The sequence below is a fragment of the Benincasa hispida genome, chromosome 12, assembly GCF_027475165.1.
Source record: "Benincasa hispida cultivar pf3 chromosome 12, pf3_genome.v1.1, whole genome shotgun sequence".
NCBI lineage: Eukaryota > Viridiplantae > Streptophyta > Magnoliopsida > Cucurbitales > Cucurbitaceae > Benincasa > Benincasa hispida.
Genome location: NC_143489.1, coordinates 2,352,812 through 2,372,481, shown reverse-complemented (window position 1 = coordinate 2,372,481; position 19,670 = coordinate 2,352,812). Strand labels below are relative to the sequence as shown.

The window sequence follows — 19,670 nt, the reverse complement described above, 5'->3', positions numbered from 1 at the left end:
TCAATTAACTCATGACAATATATCTGATGATTACTGATTTTGCTTGCATGCTTATGTAATTCAAAAATATTTTTTTCCAAATAAAAAATTATAGATATATGATACTGATACCTTTGTTATAGATTGTTGAATCTATCAAATTTGATTTCGTTACTCATTGCTATAATTGTCATGGTTAGTTCTCCTAATACAATGAATAAAAAAATGTTGAATTTAAACACATGACAAAACAAATAAAAAATTTCATTCAAACAAATAAATAAGATATCTAAGATTCAGATAAAGTCGAAATTATATAAATCTAATCAAAGATCTCATTGAAAATAATAAAATAATGCTAATATAAAATTTCACAAACTAACAAAAATTAAATGCTCAACATTTAATTTTAAAATAACACAAATTTATAAATTGTTGTTATGATTGAAAAGGAATACATTCTATAAAGTTGTGTTGCTACCAAAAGGAACAAAATCTTAAATATACTAAATAATTTGTCAATTGGGAGAAGATCCATTTGATAAATTAAAAATTAAAAAAATTTCTTATAATTTCCTACAAAGAATCATGAAGTGGAAACATTGATCTGAAACATACAATAATGAATTAAATTGCTACATTTCTTAATCCAAAATAATTGTTATTGTTAATACTCCATTCCGAAAATTATCCTTTACTTTCACATCTTTTGTCTTCCCCTTCGAAGCCCTCAGATGGCTTCGCTACCAAACCAATTTAATATAAGGTTGCGGTCGAGCTCCGATCACTGGAAACCACCATGTCCCCACCGTTCTCTAACCCAAAAAAACCCATGACAACACCTAAAATCAAGCTCCTATGACGATGCCTTCGAAGCTCTTTGTTGTTAGGCGAATTTAATCAAGATGATTGTGAAACTCTATTTTGCCACATTTGCAAACTCAAAAAAGACATTTTTAAATCCACAAACTCAATTTGCTACTCAATACAATTTTCTTTTATATATTTATATATATATGGTATAGATTATCTCCTCTCTCTAAATTCTCTTTTTAAAATATTTTTTTAATTTGAAATATCAATACTCTAAGGATCTTTTAAATTTATCCTTAAAAATTTATCGACTAAAAAGTTACATTAAAAAAATTCAATGACCAAATATACTCGAGATTTTAAGAATCTCGAAGACTAAAAATATACCTTTTTAAAATTCATAACCAAACAAACATATTCTTCCAAACTTAGGATGAAAAAGAAAGCAAAATTCCCATCTTTTATGTAACTATTTTAGAACGGACAAAAAGACAATGCACTACTTTTGTCGACTTGAATTTATTTATATATTTTTTTCTAATGCAAACTACAACAATTTGTGATGATATTTTAAAACTTGTTACTAATAATTTTATTTTCTTTTTCTCTTTAATTGAAAAAGAAACTTAATATTTGAGTTATTTTCAAATAAAGAAAAACGAAAGAAAAATGAATCAATTTATTTATAAATATAATAAAATGTTACTATCTATTAATGATAGACAGACATCTATCAGATGTCTATCCCAATCTTTCGTCTATTGATAGATGTCTATTATGATCTATTACAATCTATCACAAATAGGTAGTAACATTTTACTATACTTAAAAATATTTTAAACAATTTATCATTTAAAAAAATTACTTTTAATATTTTATAAATTCAGACTAATAATATATCATCAGTTTGGCTATATGGGGTAAGTGTTGGCCATTTGTTGATAACAATTTAGAAAGTGGTGTTTTTAAAACTAAAATTTAAAATAGTATAAACTAAAAATAGCCCGATCTTTTATTTTAGTATTGTACTTTGGAAAAATAATTAAGAACATATAGTGGTTTTGAAAATTTTTAGAAAAATATGGTAGTTAGGCAAAGCAGAAGATCGAGATTTGAACATCGATCAACACATATTAAAAATGTCCACATTAAGTCAAGAGTTGAAGACTCAACGAAGAGAGGTCGAGGGTTGAAGTCTCGACCATCTAAAACCTTCACCCGTGCTGCTTGCCATCGACAAGATTGAGAGTTGAAATCTCGACCTGCACTCTGCGCCACCTGCCATCTCGAGAGTAGAAGCCTCGACATGTATGGACGAGTTGACTGTTGAACACACTGCACGAAGCTTGCTGTGCTGTTGTCATCCCTTGTCTCGTCACATCAACATCACAGTGGATGGGTCGAGTTTTCAACCTTCGACCTCCTCTTTTTAAACCCTCTTCATCTCTTCCGATTTCCCATTCTCACATTTACTCTTCCTATTTTTTTCTTCCTTTCCAAACTTACAAATTACTCTCTTCCCATAAGTTTCTCCCTCTTCTTCATCACAAAATTGTTAGTAAATCTTCTATTTCCCACATTCATCCATCAAATTGTTAGGTTTATACATTTACTCTACTAAGTTTCTATTTTTTAAAATAATTATAAGTTTTGTTCCTATTCTCTCATACTATTATATTTTTTTTCATAATTTTTATTATTGTTTGGGAAACAAAGAACCAAAAAATAATACACTTTCACTTAACTAAATTCCTATGTTTTTAATTAAAAAAATAAGTTATAGATCCATATTCTCATATTATTTTATATTTTTTCGTAGTTTTTGTTGTTGGATAACAAATAACCAAAAACGGAGAGACCGTTGTCACTTTAAAGAAAAAAAAGAGTAAGGTCGTTGTTGAATTTGGGAGTTTATTTTTTATTTTTTATTAGTTTATTTTTTTAATATTTTGTTATATTTATATTATGCTAGATATACCATTTTAATGTCCTTATTTATTTTTTTATGGTCGTTGAATTCAAGAATATTTATATATTAATATTAGTAGTTTTTTTTCTATAGTTTAATAGTTTTATTTATATTCTGCTAGATCTACCATGTTAATATTTTTTTTCCATTTTAAATAATATTAAATTTTGTTAATATTAAAATTTTTAACGTCAAACTTTTCTTTAAAAAAAAAAAGTTTAGTATTTGTGTTATTTTTTTAGTACAATATTAGTTATTTTGTTAGTATTAGGTTTTTAGGGTTTAGGATTATTTTGAAAAAGTTTAGTATTAGAGTTTTAGACATTAGATTTTGTTAGTATAATACTTTTGTAATTTGAGTTTTCTCTACATTTTTTTATATTTTTTAATACAAAAAGAAGTATCCTTTTTTGTTTTTTTTTTATAATATTTTATTTTTTTAGCATAAAAAGTTTGGTATTTTTGTTTGTTTTTAATAAAAAATTACTGATTTGAATGATTTTTTTTATATAATATTTGATTTTTTTTTTGTATTTAAGTTTAATGTTTATAGTTTAAAAAGTTTAGTATTTTTGTTTGTTATTAATACAAAATTATTAATTTGAGTGATTTTTTTATATATATTTTTTATAATATTCAATTTTTTTAGTATTTAAGTTTGATGTTGTAAATTTTTTACTACAAAAAGTTTAGTATTAGAGTTTGTTTTTTAGTACAATATATCTGTATTTGAGTTTTTTTTTTTTTTTTTTTTTTGTATTTATGTTTATAGTTTTTTAATACAAAAACTTTAGTATTCTTATTTATTTTTTTAAATAATATTTAATTCTTTTAGTCTTAATTTTTTTAATTAAAAAAATTGGTTTTTTTTTGTTTTTAATACAAAATTATGAAATGAATTATATATATATATATATATATATATATATATTTATATTTTTTGTTTGTTTTTTTTATTTAAGTTTGATAATTAGTAAAATAATTAGTAATATATTGTTTGTCATTTTTTCTAGAAAATGGTAGATTTGTTTTGGATTTATGTTCTTTACCAATGGTAATATGATTGATGGTGTTGATGAAATTGATTATGACCAACCACCATGTAGGAGTTTTAACATAATTGTACAGTTGGGCTTGTTTTTTTTTTTATCAATTCATTTAAATGGTAAGGATGTCACTTGGTCTAGATATGAGAGAAAACCAGTTAGAAATAATACATAGACATTTTAATCTAACACCATCAGGATCGGTAACATTTATGCCATTCCCTATTCCTAATGAACAAGCAATAAACCTGATGTTTTCAATTGCGATGCCACTCTCAAATTTAGTGCATTTATATGTTAATGTGAGTAGGGAAGGATTGGACATAAACTTGAATGCACAACCCTTTAGTCAGTTTGAAGACCCTTTAACCAGATTGAGTTTCATTCAATTAGACTGACATCTCATTGCTGCACTGATTGAGAGATTGAGGCCAGAGACGCATATGTTTCATGTGTCTAGTGGAGAGTGCATTATCACCTTACAAGATATAAAAATGTTGTTTGGGTTGCCTGCTGACGGTGAGCCTGTTACCAGAGTAATGCATGATGATTGACTGAATATTTGTCAAATGCTACTCGGTGTGACCCCACCTGTTGATCAAATAAGAGGATTAAGATTAAGTTTAACATGGTTATGGACACAATTTCTAGGACGATGATGATGCAGACGAGGAAGCTGTCATGAGATATACACGAGCATACATACTATAGATAATAGGTGGAAGTCTATTTTTTGACAAATCAAATCACTTCGTATATCTAACGTTCTTGTCATTGTTAGCCAATCTCCATGAAACGGGACAGTATTCTTGGCATGAAGCATGTTTGGCATGACTATATAGACAAGTATACAAAGCAGCAAAACCTAATGTTCGTGAAATTGTTGGGCCTCTGATACTTATATCATTATGGTATTGGGAACAATTTCCATCAATGGCTTTGCAGCTCCGACATGTCAATGGTCATCAATTAGCTGGCCTTTTTGTATGCGATACTTATACCATTGGCAGTTTGTTGTACACGATGCTATGTACTCGTCCAGACATCTGCTACGTTGTGGACATAGTCAGTAGGTATCAGTTTAACCCAGGCCTTTTTAATGTTGCTGACCCGTTTATGAAGGCTCTCACGGCTACAATGTTTGAGGGTCACCTATGGATCATGGGTCTACAGGATCGCCTGCGGCTGGACTAGGGCAAGTGGAAGATTTTCTAGTACTGGACTTTTATGCCCTAGTTTATTGTTTTGTACTAGTTTATTGTACACCCCACTTTGCTTTAGGACAAAGTGGGAGATTGTTGGGGTTGATGCCCTAAAGTCTCGTGTCCTGTAGTTTGTAAACAGTTTGTACGAACGCTTATATTGTATAATATATGATATTTTACTTCACATCTTGATTTTGCTCAATTGCATGTTTTATTTGCTTTACCACAAACCAATAAACATAAAATCTCTGGTTATCTGTATGTAACTTAAGCATGTATGTGGTGACATACAAGTGAATCATGTTTTGAGTGATAATCAAAATGGTTTGTAGTATATAGATATAGAAGGGAAACCTTATCCTGATAATGCTATGGATGCGGCTCGGTTTGTGGAATGGTCAAAAGTGTTATGACTTGTCACAGATGGTATGATCCTGATCATTCGTGTTGGGGACATGCGAGCAGGGGCGTTCTATGCAAAGAGTTTGTATAAGACCTGACCACGAAGTGTTAACGTCTCATTATATAACACCGTTCATGATAGAGTCTTTACTTCACTAGGATGACCTCAATCCTGAGTGAGTCAGAAACTCCTGCCATTGAGGGAGGTCCTTTGATTTGTATGGGTGTGAGTGGCCAGATCGTCGATTCAAACCTACCATTTTGGGGATTCGTCTGATTTGGGAGTTGGGAACTCAGCTACACAAAATGTAATTCACTCCTTCCTCGAGGCAGGGGTAAGTAGATAGATAGCTCCCTTAAGGGCTGATTCCAGGGCTTGAACGATGTGACGCCACACACCTTCTCTTGACCCGAAAGGTGTTCACACATAGTTGGACTATGTTGTATTGTTCATTAGAGGAATCAGTGATACTTAAGGAGTGAGATGTAACTACAGGGGCAAAACGGTAATTTGGCCCAACTATACTTACGAGCATCTGTGAAGGGTCATCGTACTCATGATTGGTTATATCTGATGGACACATAAATATATTTGTGGTAAGAAGAGTTCAGTTGTTGGTCTTTAGTGGAATGCATGACAGTTAACGGATGGTAGATCTCGTGGCTAAAGAGTTTAGTTAGCTATTCACGGACCGTTGGAGTTTTGAACCATAGGTCCATTAGGTCCCCTAGGTAGCTTGAATAAAGTCGAGAATCAATGTTTGGGTTAATTTGAAATGTTCAAATTGACAAGAGAAAGTTCGATTATGTATGACATAATTGGACTGGTTAATTATATATGATATAATTGACTAAATGTATGAGATACATTATTTTGGAGGAAATTAAATATAAATATGATTTATATCAAGTAGAGAAGAAATTACTATAGTAGATATGTAATATCAAACTATATGTTAAAAATATAATATAATTATATTCATTAATAATTTAATTGGTTAATTATATGATAATTAACCTAAAATCTCTCTCGGACGTGCGTTAGTGGGGAAACAGCGTCGGTTATTGTAACCGATGAATAAAAATGAAATTTGTTTCATTTTGATTTGTTTAGTTCCAAAGGAAAAAAGATCGGAAGGTTGCATTGGTGTGAAAACTTAAACGATCGCTTAAAGTCGAGAGTCTATACGATAGTGGCTCAGCGCCTAAACGATCGCATACCTCGCGCCTAAATGATCGCACACTAATTCCTAAACGATCGGTTAGCTTTCCTAAACAATCGATTAGTGTGTCGAGTTTGCTAAACGATCGTCTACCTTTTCCTAAGCGATCGTTCAGTAAAATCTACACGATCGTGTAGTTTCTCTAAGGATAAGCATCTGGCTATGCAATAGCTTCTCATTCTCTCTTACTTGCTTATCGCCTACACGATCTGTTCTTCCTCCTACCTCTACCAAATTCACCAAAGACCACGCTTTGGGTTCTCACTTCAAGAATACCTAGGGCTCTTTTCTGATGGTATTGTCCCCCTTGCATTTGTGTATTTTCGATTGTTCGTGCTGCTGTAGTCAACGCATCTGTTGGGTGTTGGTTGTTCGGGTAGAGGTATTCCGTTGTGTCGAGTTCCATAGTTAGAAGAGGGTCTTCAACTGGTATGAGAAATCTCTCCCTTGTTATTTTGTTGTTCAAAGCATGCCGTTAATTACTCTTTGTTTGCATAACTGTGCGTTTGAATGTATATGGTGTATTTTGGTCACTGTGAAATTGGAGCGATTCGAACGTGCTCATGGAACTCTTTGTTAAGAGATCCTTCAGTATGATATATCTATTGCACCTCCAACAGTTCCTAAGCGTAGGGGATGTGCTTAAGTAGTAGAATATGAGTTCGATGAGGTTGACAAGAATGTGGAAGAAAGGCCTCCTATGATGCAGATGTAGAGTCAGACTAGTTATGCTAGTCCGATGATGATAATGCCAGCCTTTGGTTCAGGATATTATAATTTAGAGGTTGATCCTTCCTTTTCATAATGCATGGACATGGGCATGGCCGTGGAAAGCATAATGGATATTTATATTATGAAGCGCTTGCAGAGGTACTAGAGCCAGAGGACTAAAAAGAACTAGAGCAACCTAGAGTTCAAAGTCGACAACGACAACCAACTCGAAATCGACGACGTCCGCCTTGTGAGACACATTGATTTTTATTGTTATTGTTTTTAAATGAATGAAAAATATTAAACTTTTGTATTGATATGGACATTTTAATTTACATTTAATTATTTTTCAATTATGAACAATAGTCGTAATATGAAAGAAAAAAAGATTAAGAGTTTATTATTTTTTATGATGTCTCTTAAAGCTAAAACAGTTAAGTATGAAACAACGGCAAATTTTTCTTATTATTAAGAAATACAAGAATAAATTTTTTATAGAGTACGTATTTCTTATTAAAAAAAGAAAATGAAAAAAGAAGAGTATAAAAATTAAAAAAAATAAATATGCCTTTTCAATTCAAAAAGGAAAGGAATTTTTTTTAAAAAAAAAAGTGGCCGAGTATTGAATATTCGACCTTGGTTGGAAATAAATAAAAAAAAAAAATAACTTGATCGAGTGTTCAACACTTGATCAATTAACAACACTTACATCACCCCCAATAAAATCACCAGAACTACAATATTTCACTAATTATTTTCAAAACTTACAATATTTCTTCAACCTTTTCGTCTTAAAATGATGTTAATTTATTTTGATAAATACAATAAATTGTATCTAAAAATTGATCTCTATAATTTTAGGAAAAGAAGTACATATCAATTATGGTTAAGTTATATTCATTTTAAAAGATATGGTAAATTAATATGTTAAATTTTTATCCGTGAACAATCCGAGGATATTACGTTGAAATTTATTGATTGTAGGAGATTAAGAAAAATTTAAGAAAAAAAGGTGACACAAGAGAGACGAATTATTTTGTTAAAAAGGTCGTACATGCATTTAATTATAATCAATAAAGTTATTTTAGTTATGAGAAAATATAATTATTATATAGACTTAACTAGACTTCAATTAGTCTGCAAGCACAATTAACCATAGATATTGTTAGATGACATGATCATAATTGTATATATTTTCGATCATCGATTAAAAGATGAAAAGTTGGGTTCTTCCATCTAAATTTTATTAAACTCAAATATAAAATAATAAATATAATTCTACAAATTTGAAAAATTATCGGATTCAAATAACAGTCAAGAATAAAATGGGAATAAAATTTATATTGGTTGTTTTTAGAAAGTCCTCATCATATACTACATATTTAAATAATAATTATGAAGTCAGATGGTATATAATTGTCAAAATTTTGTATTATAACGCTCAATATTGTCGATGATTATTGACCATTTTAAAAATTTCAATCTTCCTATTTTCGTAAATATTGAACTAAATAATAGTATTATTATAATAATGAATATTTTTGTAAGTCTTTTTGTAAATAATAAGTTCAAATCTATTTATCCATCCTTCCTTTACAATGTAATATTATTTTAAGAAGACAATTGTTACAATTTTATTTTTTAAAAAATTGTATATATTAAATAAACTAACATGTGAAATTAATAATATGCATGTTACATTGATTTTTGATTACTTATGGGTCAATTAATAACATTTTTACATAATAGGCATGTAAAGCAAATATGTTAAATAATCAATGATAGCCAAAAATAAATAATTACTCCTACTTTTATTTTAGTTTTATATAAAGTATTTTGGTTATCATAATTATCTTTTTAAATAAATCCTTTACTAGAAACTCGATAGAAAAGATGACGTTTTTTAAACAATATATAATTTTTTTTTATTTTAAAACGAACAAATAAATATGAACTATAATGATAATTTGAATATTTTATCTCTTGGTCAAAGACAATATATCTTAATCAATTGAATTATGTTCAAATTAGTCATGCCATATTTGTTAAATTTATCACAAGTTTATCATAATTCTTAACCAATTTTTAAATAATTAACAAACTAGAAAAAGTTTTTTTTTTTTATTTTTTTATATCGTATTTCTTTCTTTGTCGTGGATTTAAATTCCAATAATGTTTATTTATCTTTAATATTTCATTATTTAGAAAAGAAGGCCAACAAATTTTTAGATATAAGATATTATCATAGAATCCCTATGCGCGCGGCTCCACCACCCCTATTTTAAAGGCTTCTTGACAATCGGTTCACCGACCTTTATTATTCGAAGGGCCTAAATTTTGTTTTGGCTTGTCAACTTTTTTTTTTCCTTTTTAAGTGATTCTTAATTTTAAAATATTTATTTTAATTTTCAATTTTCAATTTTATTATGTTTGGATTCAAAATTCTGAAAGCTCAATTTTCATCTCTCTAGAGCCCTATTTGGCAATTATTTGGATTTCGTTTGATAACTTTTTTCTTAATTTTTATTTTTTAAAATTAAGTATATTTTATGTTCATTTCCTACCCTAATTTGCATCTTTTCTAGATATAATGATTGAATTCTTAGCCAAGTTTTAAAAACAAAAACAAATTTTTAAAAGCTACATTTTTAATTTTCGAATTTTAGTTTGTTTTTTAAACCATTGGTAAAAATAGATAAAATGAAGAAATTTGGAAATGAAAGTAGTATCTATATGCTTAATTTAAAAAAAATAAAAATAAAAAAACAAAATAGTTACCAAACGAGACCTCATTTTTTGTTTTAAGTTTTTTAAATTAAACCTATTATAAGGACCATTGTCCCACCTCTAAATTTATTGTTTTGTTATTACTTGTAATTACCAATATTTTTAAAAAGCAAGTTAAATTTTGAAAATTAAAAAGAAAAAAAGAAAAGAGTAGTTTTTCGATTTTCTTAAAAGTTTTGAATTTGAGCTAAAAATTCAACATTTTTGAGAAAAGTGTAAAATATTGTAAGTCGTCCTGTGAAAATAAGCTTAATTTTCAGAAATAAAAAAGCCAAAACATGACTAATTACAAAATGAGATCTAAATTGTATTATAAACACACTTAAGTTTGTTATGTATGTTAAAAAAAATCAAGTTTATCCTATTTTGATTCTTTTTTTAAAAATAATTATTTTTTCAAAAGTTGAGGGTATATAGGAAGGATAAGATCAATCAAACAAACTTGAAAGTTTAATGATTATGAAAGACAATTTAATAATTTATGGGATCAAAATGTAATAAACTTGAGAATTGAAGATTGTTTTGAAAGATTTTTAATACGCATATATTTAGAAAAATAATCATTTCTTCAACAAGATACTATGGAAAATAAATTAAACGTTACTGTAAAAATATAGTATGGTATATCAATTACTTTAAATTAGACAAATGGTTATAATCTTTACCTTAAAACTTGTAAAGTGTGATAATTTTATCTTTACGTAAATTTCCTTTATTTGAGATTTTGTTTTAAAAGAAATAAAAAAAAAATCTTCTAACATTATATATATATAAATGCTGAACCTATTATATGCAAAAAAATAATAATTTAGAGATAAAAATTTAGAACCGTATTAGATAACTAGATAGGGTTGAAAACTTATGGACTAAAATAGACAAACTCTTTCCAAAAATAGACGAGCTCTTTTTTCTTGCTTTTATCCAAGTCAAACCTCCGATGTAAGTCTATTACTATCCTATTGGGGAGGGGAGAGGAAAAACAAACTATATAAATACCCATAGGGGAAAGTACCCAAAAACGAAAACCAAAAACACTCAACACTCATATCCCAAAGAAAAAAAATAAGAAAGAACACATGGAGGTAGTTTCTCCGACCAACGGCTGCTCCGACAACACCGCCGGAAAATTCATCATCTGCAAAGGTAAGATACTACCACCGCCACCTCTCTCCGTCTCCTCTCTGCAGGCAAATCTCTCTCTCTCTTACATAATAATAATACCGTATACGGTTGCTTGTTTGTTTGTTTGTTTGTCTTTTTTTTTTTTTTTTTTAAACAGCCGCCGTGGCTTGGGGTCCCGGCGAACCCTTGGTCATCGAACAAGTCCGGGTGGACCCGCCTCAGAAAATGGAGGTCCGAATCAAAGTACTCTTCACTTCCATTTGCCATACCGATCTCAGCGCTTGGAAAGGAGAGGTAATTTAAAAAAAAAAAAAATTATAAGAATTTAAATAAATATTTAATAATTATTTTGAAGTCCTTTTCGTAATTAACCCTTGAATTATTTGATATTGTAGAATGAATCCCAAAGAGCTTATCCTCGTATCTTTGGTCACGAAGCAGTCGGGTTATTAACTCCAACTCCTAAAATTCAATGCTCAATTTTATTACTAACTCCATCTTGACTAATTACAGGACGGAGTAAAATTTTACGTTCTAAGTTTTTTTGAATATAAAATCTAATATGGATTAAAGGGACAATTACAGGATTGTGGAGAGTGTAGGGGAGGGGGTGACAGAGGTGGCACCGGGGGATCACGTGATTCCGCTATTCAACGGAGAGTGTGGCACGTGCCGAAGTTGCAAGAACTCGACCACAAACTCGTGCGAGAAATGGGGAGTGGATCCAACGAAAAGTACGATGGTCCAAGACGGGAAAACCCGGTTCACGACGGCGGATGAACGACAGCAGCCGATTTACCACTTTCTAAACACGTCAACATTCAGCGAGTTCACCGTGGTCGACTCAGCTTGTGTTGTCAAGATTGACTCAGAAGCTCCCATCAAAAAGATGACTTTGCTGAGCTGTGGCCTTTCTACTGGTACGTAATTAAAAACATAAAATAAAAATTTAGTATTATTATTATCGTTGTTGTCTTGCATCTCTTTCCTTGTTAACTAATGAAAATGGCTTTTTTTCCCTCTCTTTTCAATTGAGAAAACCCAAGCGGAGAGGACTATGGTTAAGGGATTGGAGCATTAATTATGAATATTATCCATCCTAAGTTGCCTAACCGCCCTGCAATGTAAATACGAAAAAATTACTCTCCAAAAATCACGTTTGAATTGATTTCGAGTAATTAAAGGTTTGATTTTACATATGACAAGTAAAATCACTCTTAAATGTTCTGCAAAAATACATATTTTAACTATTTGATAATTTTTTTTAAAAAAAAAATTATGGTTGTTTTCTTATAATTTCCTTCCAATGTCTATCATTCTTAAATTAATATTTGAATTTTAAGTCAATTTTCAATAAAAAGATAAAACTACATTTGTTTTTTTAGTTTTCAAAACTTGAAATGAAATTTTTTTAACATTTTTAGGCCCCGTTTGATAATCATTTGATTTTTTATTTTTTTTTTAAATTAAGTCTATTTCATCAATATTTCTTAAGGTGATTTGCATATTTCATAAATATAATAGTTGAATTCTTAGTCAAATTCCAAAAACAAAAATAACTTTTTGAAAGCTATTTTTTTTTAATTCTCAAACTTTAACTTGATTTTTAAATGATTGGTACAAAGTAATAACAAAAGAATAAATTTAAAGGTGGAAATAGTATCGATAGACTTACTTTTAAAAAACAAAAACAAAAAATAAAATGGTTATAAAACGAGGGTTTAACCATTTCATTTTTTGTTTTCAGGTTTTTGAAACTTATATAGGGTTGTTTCTTCTTAATATTAAAAATAGCTTTCATACTTAAAAAAATTATAGTCAAATTTTAGAAACAAGAAAAAGTTTTCAAAATTTAGCTTTATTTTTTAAAAAATATTAATAAAAAATGGATTGCAAAATATAGAAGCTTGCTTTTCAACACTAAAAATAAAAATAAAAAAAGTAAATAATTATCAAATTGTGGTTAAGCAATGCTGAACAGATCCTACAAAGTTGGGTTTAAAAAATGAAGGTTCATATTTTATAGCTTTAGAGAGTTTTTGTTTTGTTTCGTTTTTATTTTTTATTATTTTTTTGAAAGAATCTTTGACAGATCTGATTGGTAAATAATAATAGTAAAAAATAAAAGAGAAAATGGTGTGTCAGAATTAAAAAAACATATATTTTTTTATCTTTGTCTGTTGAATAATTCTCATGTATTTGTCGGCTAGTTATAACTAATTTTTTAAGAAAATGGAGTTTTTTCCCCCTTGTTTTTTGAAAAAAAAATAAAACTAGAAATGGGAGAGTTTAATATTGCTCATTTAGAACTTAATTGTTCCAATTTTAAATCTTCCTACCTTTGGAGATTCTCAATCTCGATATTTCCATTTTATGGAAACATCAATATTAAAGAGCATTTTTATAATAAAAATAAGATTATTTTTTAATAAACATTTATAAGTATTAGTAATAGATGTTTATTGCACTCAATTAATAGTAAAGAGTAATATTTTGTTATACTTGAAAATATTTTGAGTAGTTTTGCGATTTAAAATAATTATTCTTAAAAATAATTTTTTTTTTCGTTTTGTTGTTTTGATTTAATTGTAGAAATGAAAAAGTCAAATAAAAAAAATCAAAGAATTTCTGTAATATTATATGATTTCTTGCAAAATGGTGTAGAAAACATTGTTCTACAAACGAGCGTTTAAAGCCCTTTTTTCTCCCAAAAATAAATAAATAAATAAAAAGCCACCTTTTTCCCCCTCCCTTGTAATACCTCTTCTCAGAAATAATTTATTCTCATTTTTAAATGAAGCCGTTATTTCTTTTAAGAAGACTATCAATGAATGGTAATTTGAAGGCATATAATATTATTAATTTCTACATATATATATATATAAAGGTTCGGTATGAATTTTTAAATTGTGAAAACTACTTTTAACTAAATTAAAAGTACATAACAAAATTGTTCGGTAAAACTTAAAACATGCTTTTAAACCTAAAGTATTTTTCCTAGTTAATTGAATATATCTTTAAAGAAATTCGTTGACATAATGTAGTAACTTTCTATTTTGGAAATATAGTATTTCTTTCCTTCTTTCTTTTTTTTTTTTTTTTATCGTATATGAAATGAGAGAATTAAATATTTAACTTCGAATTCGAAATCGATAATATAAATTTTATGAACTATATTTTTGTTGATAAATATAATTTTATTTTATTTGAAAAAGAAACCGAGTGCACCGACGGAGCATTGGATTGGAACCCGGAAAATGTAAAAGGAATTGGCAATTTTGTTATTAATTTTGGGTCATCCCTTTTGTGCAGTTTTGTTATTAGTTATGACACCATTTTCTTGCGTCTACTCCTCTACATCGTTTCTTCTGGCAATGATTTTATTTTTAGCTTTTTCCGTTTTTGAAATTATGGTTAATAAACATTTAAAGTTTTAGTCTAATTCTAAAACTAAGTTACTTTTCGAAAACTATATTTTTTAAAAAAATTTTCATACTTGATTTGGTTATTTTTAAAAATATTAATAGAAAATAGATAATAAAACATAAAATTTTTGAGTTAAAATAATGTTTATAAAGTATAATCTTAAATAACCAAATATTAAAAATCAAATGGTTAATAATGTGGGTTACTTTTCTAATTTGTGAAAATATTGACAGAAAATAAATAAATAAGGCTGGTTTGAAAACTATTTGATTTTTTAAAATTAAATTTGTTTTCTCTCAACTTTTTATAATGTTTTACACTTTTCTTAACCAAAAGTTTCTTCTTTAAACCCATAAAACATTTTAATTTCCGACCAACCAAAAAAAATTAGTTATGAAGTTTCTAATCGTATTAAAGTGTCTATTAAAGGAGCAGAAACTTCTTGAAGAATCCCGTCAACTTCTCATTATTTTATTTTTAATTTGTTAAAAATTGGAATTTTAGAATATAGGTTTTTTATATTATTATTATTATTATTATTTTACCTGGGATTTGGAAATTCAAAAATTAAAAGATAATGGAAAACAGGAGTGGGAGCCGCGTGGAATACTGCGAACGTGAAAGCTGGATCAACGGTCGCGATTTTCGGATTGGGAGCCGTTGGACTCGCTGTAAGCAAATTCTTGTTTCCAAATTATAACATTATTAATTATAATATTATTCAAACAAAGATTGTTTTAAACCTATTAACATTTTTAACCCTAAGCTATAATTTAATTATGAATATTTTAAAAGGACATTTTCAAAACTAGAAAACTATTTATCCAAAATAACAAAATTTAATTATTTTGAACTTTTATCAATTTTATTATTAATAGACACAGATCAACTTCTATTAATCTCTATCAATGATACACTTCTATCAATTTTTATTACTAATAGGTGATTTTTTTGTAAATAATTTGATAATTTTTCCTATTTTAAATGCTCAAATTTTAATATATTTTTTTAATATTGTTGCATCCAACGATATACAATGAAAGAGATTCAAATATCAAACATTTTATTTGAGGATACAACATATTTAAAAGTTAAAAAATCCATTAAAAACATTTTAAATTGTGTTTGATCCAAGAAGTAGGGATTGGATTTGGAGTTTAAATCTACAATTCACTCTTTGTTTGATCGAAAAAGTATTTAAACTCACTATGAATTGTAGAACTAAAAAATATTAAAGTTAAATGAGACAAAATAATTGAACAAATTCAATAATTGAACAACTTGCTACTATTTAGATCGAATGCTCACGTTGAAAGTTGAATGAGTTTATTTATAATTTGACTAAATATTTGGTTGTGTGGAGTACCTTTCCAATCTCCTAGTTGTAATCCTTATGGATGTAATAAATGGGAAGCCAACAAATGTTAATAAAGAGCTGAATTCAACCACTTTTTTTTTTGACAACTTTTGGGGCTCATGCTTTGCAGGTTGCCGAAGGGGCAAAAGCTCGTGGTGCTTCTAAAATTATTGGTGTTGATGTCAATCCACAAAAGGCTATCATTGGTAACTTATAACGTTTGAGTCTATCTTCTGTTTGATCATTGAATTTTAAAATATTGTACTTTTCTTAAATTTTGATGTTAATGTTCATTTGATTTCTAAATTTTAAAATGTATTTGGTAACCATTTGTAATTTTCTCTCATTTTCTTATCAAGCTTTTTATTTACTAAAAGAGTTGAATTCTAAATTCCCTAAACTAAACCATGTTATTTAAAATTTCAATACTTGGCTTAGTCTTTAAGAACATTGACAAAAAATAAATAATAAAGTAAGGAATTAAATTTGGAGATGAAATTTATGTTTATAAACTTAATTTTTAAATACTTAAAATAAAAAATAAAATGATTATCAAATAGGACATGTATTTTTACTATTGAATTTTGAGTTTAATTTTCATTTAGTTTTTAGTTTGAATAATTTCACTTTTTATTAAATTGAGTTTTAAGTTTGTGAATATTAAGTAGTAAAATTGAAGCTTAAAAATGAATATTTTGTTGGATATATATAGGAAAGCAATTGGGAATCACCGACTTTATAAACCCGAGAGACTCCGACAAACCCGTCCATGAGGTCGGTTTTAGTGGTTACTCCACAACTTTCTTTTCATTTACATATAAATTTTAGTTTCAAATACTATTTTAATCCTCGTTTTCATTTTCATCTCTGTGTTTTTAATATATTTATTATAGTCATTATATTTTTAACTTTTATTCAATGTAATCCATATATTTTTAAAATATTTAATTTAATTCTTATACTTTAAATTTTGATTCATCTTAATTATTATATTATTAAAAAGTGATCATTTTGACCCTTTTTAAGGAAAAATCAAAATAAAATGATTAAGTCACTTTTTAGTAGTATAGAGATTAAAATTGACATTTTAAAAATATAATGACCTAAATAAAACAAAATGAAAAGTTCACAAACCGAAAAGTATTTCTATAAAATGAATCTAAAAATGGACAGAGAAGATATATATATGTGTGTTATATTTTTGTTTTTATATTCGATGACATTTTGTTGCATTTTAATTTTTTGTTTTTAGTAAATTAAAATAAATTAAAGTATTAAATAAACTAATGCCACGTCATCTTTATAGTTAATGGATAATACTATGTGAGAATAAAGTAATAAAAATAGACATTACCTCAAATTTCATGGGACCAAACACAATACTTCAACTTTATAGGCAAAACATTTATATTGTTACTTCATAATTATGTTTTGAATTTCTCTCTCGTGACTTGTGGTCTCTAAATTTAATAAATCTCTCTTATTTTGTATTTAATTATTGTTGACTTTTTTATATAGTAATTTTTCCTTCAATACAATAATATGATCTAGCGTTAGAGATTTTGTATACAAAATCGATCAATTACTGTATCATAATTGAAATTTTCAAATAAAAACTGTAGAATATAAAGTTTTTGTTATTACAAGTAAAGAAAGCAGACATCTTGATTTGATATAATGCAGAAAATCATGGAGATAACAAATGGGGGTGTGGACTACAGCTTCGAATGTGTTGGAAATGTGGAGGTTTTGCGAACGGCTTTCTTGTCTACTTACATTGTAAGTTACTATATAAATGAAATGAACACTCTAATATGTCAAGAAAAATTATTCGATGAAGTTGTTACAACATGTGACTACCTCTTAATAACGGTTGGATGTAAATTTGAGAATAATATGTTTGCATCTAATAAATTATCGTGGAATTAGAGATTATTCTTTGATCGAGAATATATGATATTGACCAATCAAATTATGCTTTAGTGGATAGTCTGATGTAAAACTTCAAATAAGCAGTTAATTAAAACCACCGCTATCATGCTTAAAATGACTCTAATACATATATAGGGATGCGGAACTACAGTAATGTTGGGAATTCACACAAACCCAAAAATGTTGCCTCTTCATCCAATGGAGTTGTTTTGTGGACGTAAGTTAGTAGCTTCCATTTTTGGAGGCTTCAAAGGCAGAACTCAACTTCCTCATTTTGCCAAACAATGCATCCAAGGGGTAACTCAAAACTCTATACTCGCGTTTTAATTATATTTCTAGACTTTTATCGTGATTACATTGAATTAGGTTTATAGGTTCAAGTTAAGATAAAATTGTAATTTTATCTCTCATTCGTTAGAAATTTATAGTTCGTTCAATTAATTGTCATACAATCATTCACTCATCATGAGTTTCATTAAATTGTGATGTCAATGAAAAAACTAAAGATAAAGCATAATTCGAGACTTAAAAATAAACTCTTGCATCACATGTAAGCTTAATTTTGTTGTAGTGAAAGTTTTTGAAATTTAGGACATAAATAAGTACTATACTCAAAGTATAAGATTAAAGTTAAAATTTTAGTTTTTTTTTTTTTGTTAAAAAAAAATATAAATTCTACCTTAATGATTTTCTTTATTGTATTTAAAACTACTTAGATAAAAATAATTGCATTTGTGTCATTGAAATAAATTTAAATATATTTTTATAAATTTTCAAGAGGGTTTGACTTTGTATCAGGTGGTAAAATTGGATGAGTTCATAACACATGAACTTCCCTTCGAGAAGATAAATGATGCTTTACAACTCCTTGTCGATGGAAAATCTCTAAGATGTCTTTTGCAATTTTAAAATATTTTGTATATTCCTATGAAAACTCTTTTATGTCAAAAGAGTTACATAAATAATCCAAATTGTCGTGACAAATTTATGTAAGTAATTTCTTGTATTAATTTTGTCATTTATAATACTCAATAAACCTTGCATTGTATTTTGTAATTATTTGAAAATAATTGAATGACGATTTGCCTAATTTTATAATTTATGCAAATAAATGTTTCATTCGGTTGCTAGTGGTTCATTTAGCTGCATAACTATTGAAATTAAGATTATTCTATCCACACATAATGTTGCAGAAACATCATAAATAAATGTAAAAAACTAAAGTCATAACAAAACATAGAGTTTGGTAACCCAGTACAACGTAATACCACCTACGTCTTGAGGACAATATGCCTGTGAAAAGATATATTCGCTAATATAAAATCAAACAATTACAAATATGTACTTATCTGTAATTAAACGATAATTACAATGGACTAAGTTTGAGAATCTCTTTTCAAGTTATTAAAGAATAAACCAACACGATCTAGAGTAAGTCTCAAGATCTAAAACAATACAATCTTCTCCAATGAAAGATTGACACACTTGTAGTTTGAAAGAACACACAAGACAACCGATTTCAAAGAATCTTCAAATTAATTTAAATGGTGATTTAAGTTTGAATTTGATTGATAATTTTTTGTGATATCCACAGACCACATGTTTATGTTTTTTTAGTTATATTATGTGTATGCAATTATTAGGTGAATTTTGGTTAAAACTATTTGGTATTCTTTTTCCATTATTTATCAATAATAT

At 27.7% G+C, this 19,670-nt stretch overlaps 1 protein-coding gene across 1 annotated transcript; it reads left to right on the top strand.

The window, feature by feature from the left end:
* Positions 1 to 11,023: 11,023 nt before the first annotated feature.
* Positions 11,024 to 19,062, top strand: LOC120067982 (alcohol dehydrogenase-like 4). Its single transcript, XM_090307822.1, has 10 exons — positions 11,024 to 11,278; positions 11,415 to 11,551; positions 11,653 to 11,702; positions 11,843 to 12,177; positions 15,272 to 15,354; positions 16,171 to 16,246; positions 16,753 to 16,814; positions 17,724 to 17,819; positions 18,108 to 18,269; positions 18,771 to 19,062. Exons 1-10 carry the CDS (start codon positions 11,212 to 11,214, stop codon positions 18,879 to 18,881), a joined length of 1,179 nt encoding a protein of 392 aa, XP_090163948.1. The 5' UTR covers positions 11,024 to 11,211; the 3' UTR covers positions 18,882 to 19,062.
* Positions 19,063 to 19,670: the final 608 nt, after the last annotated feature.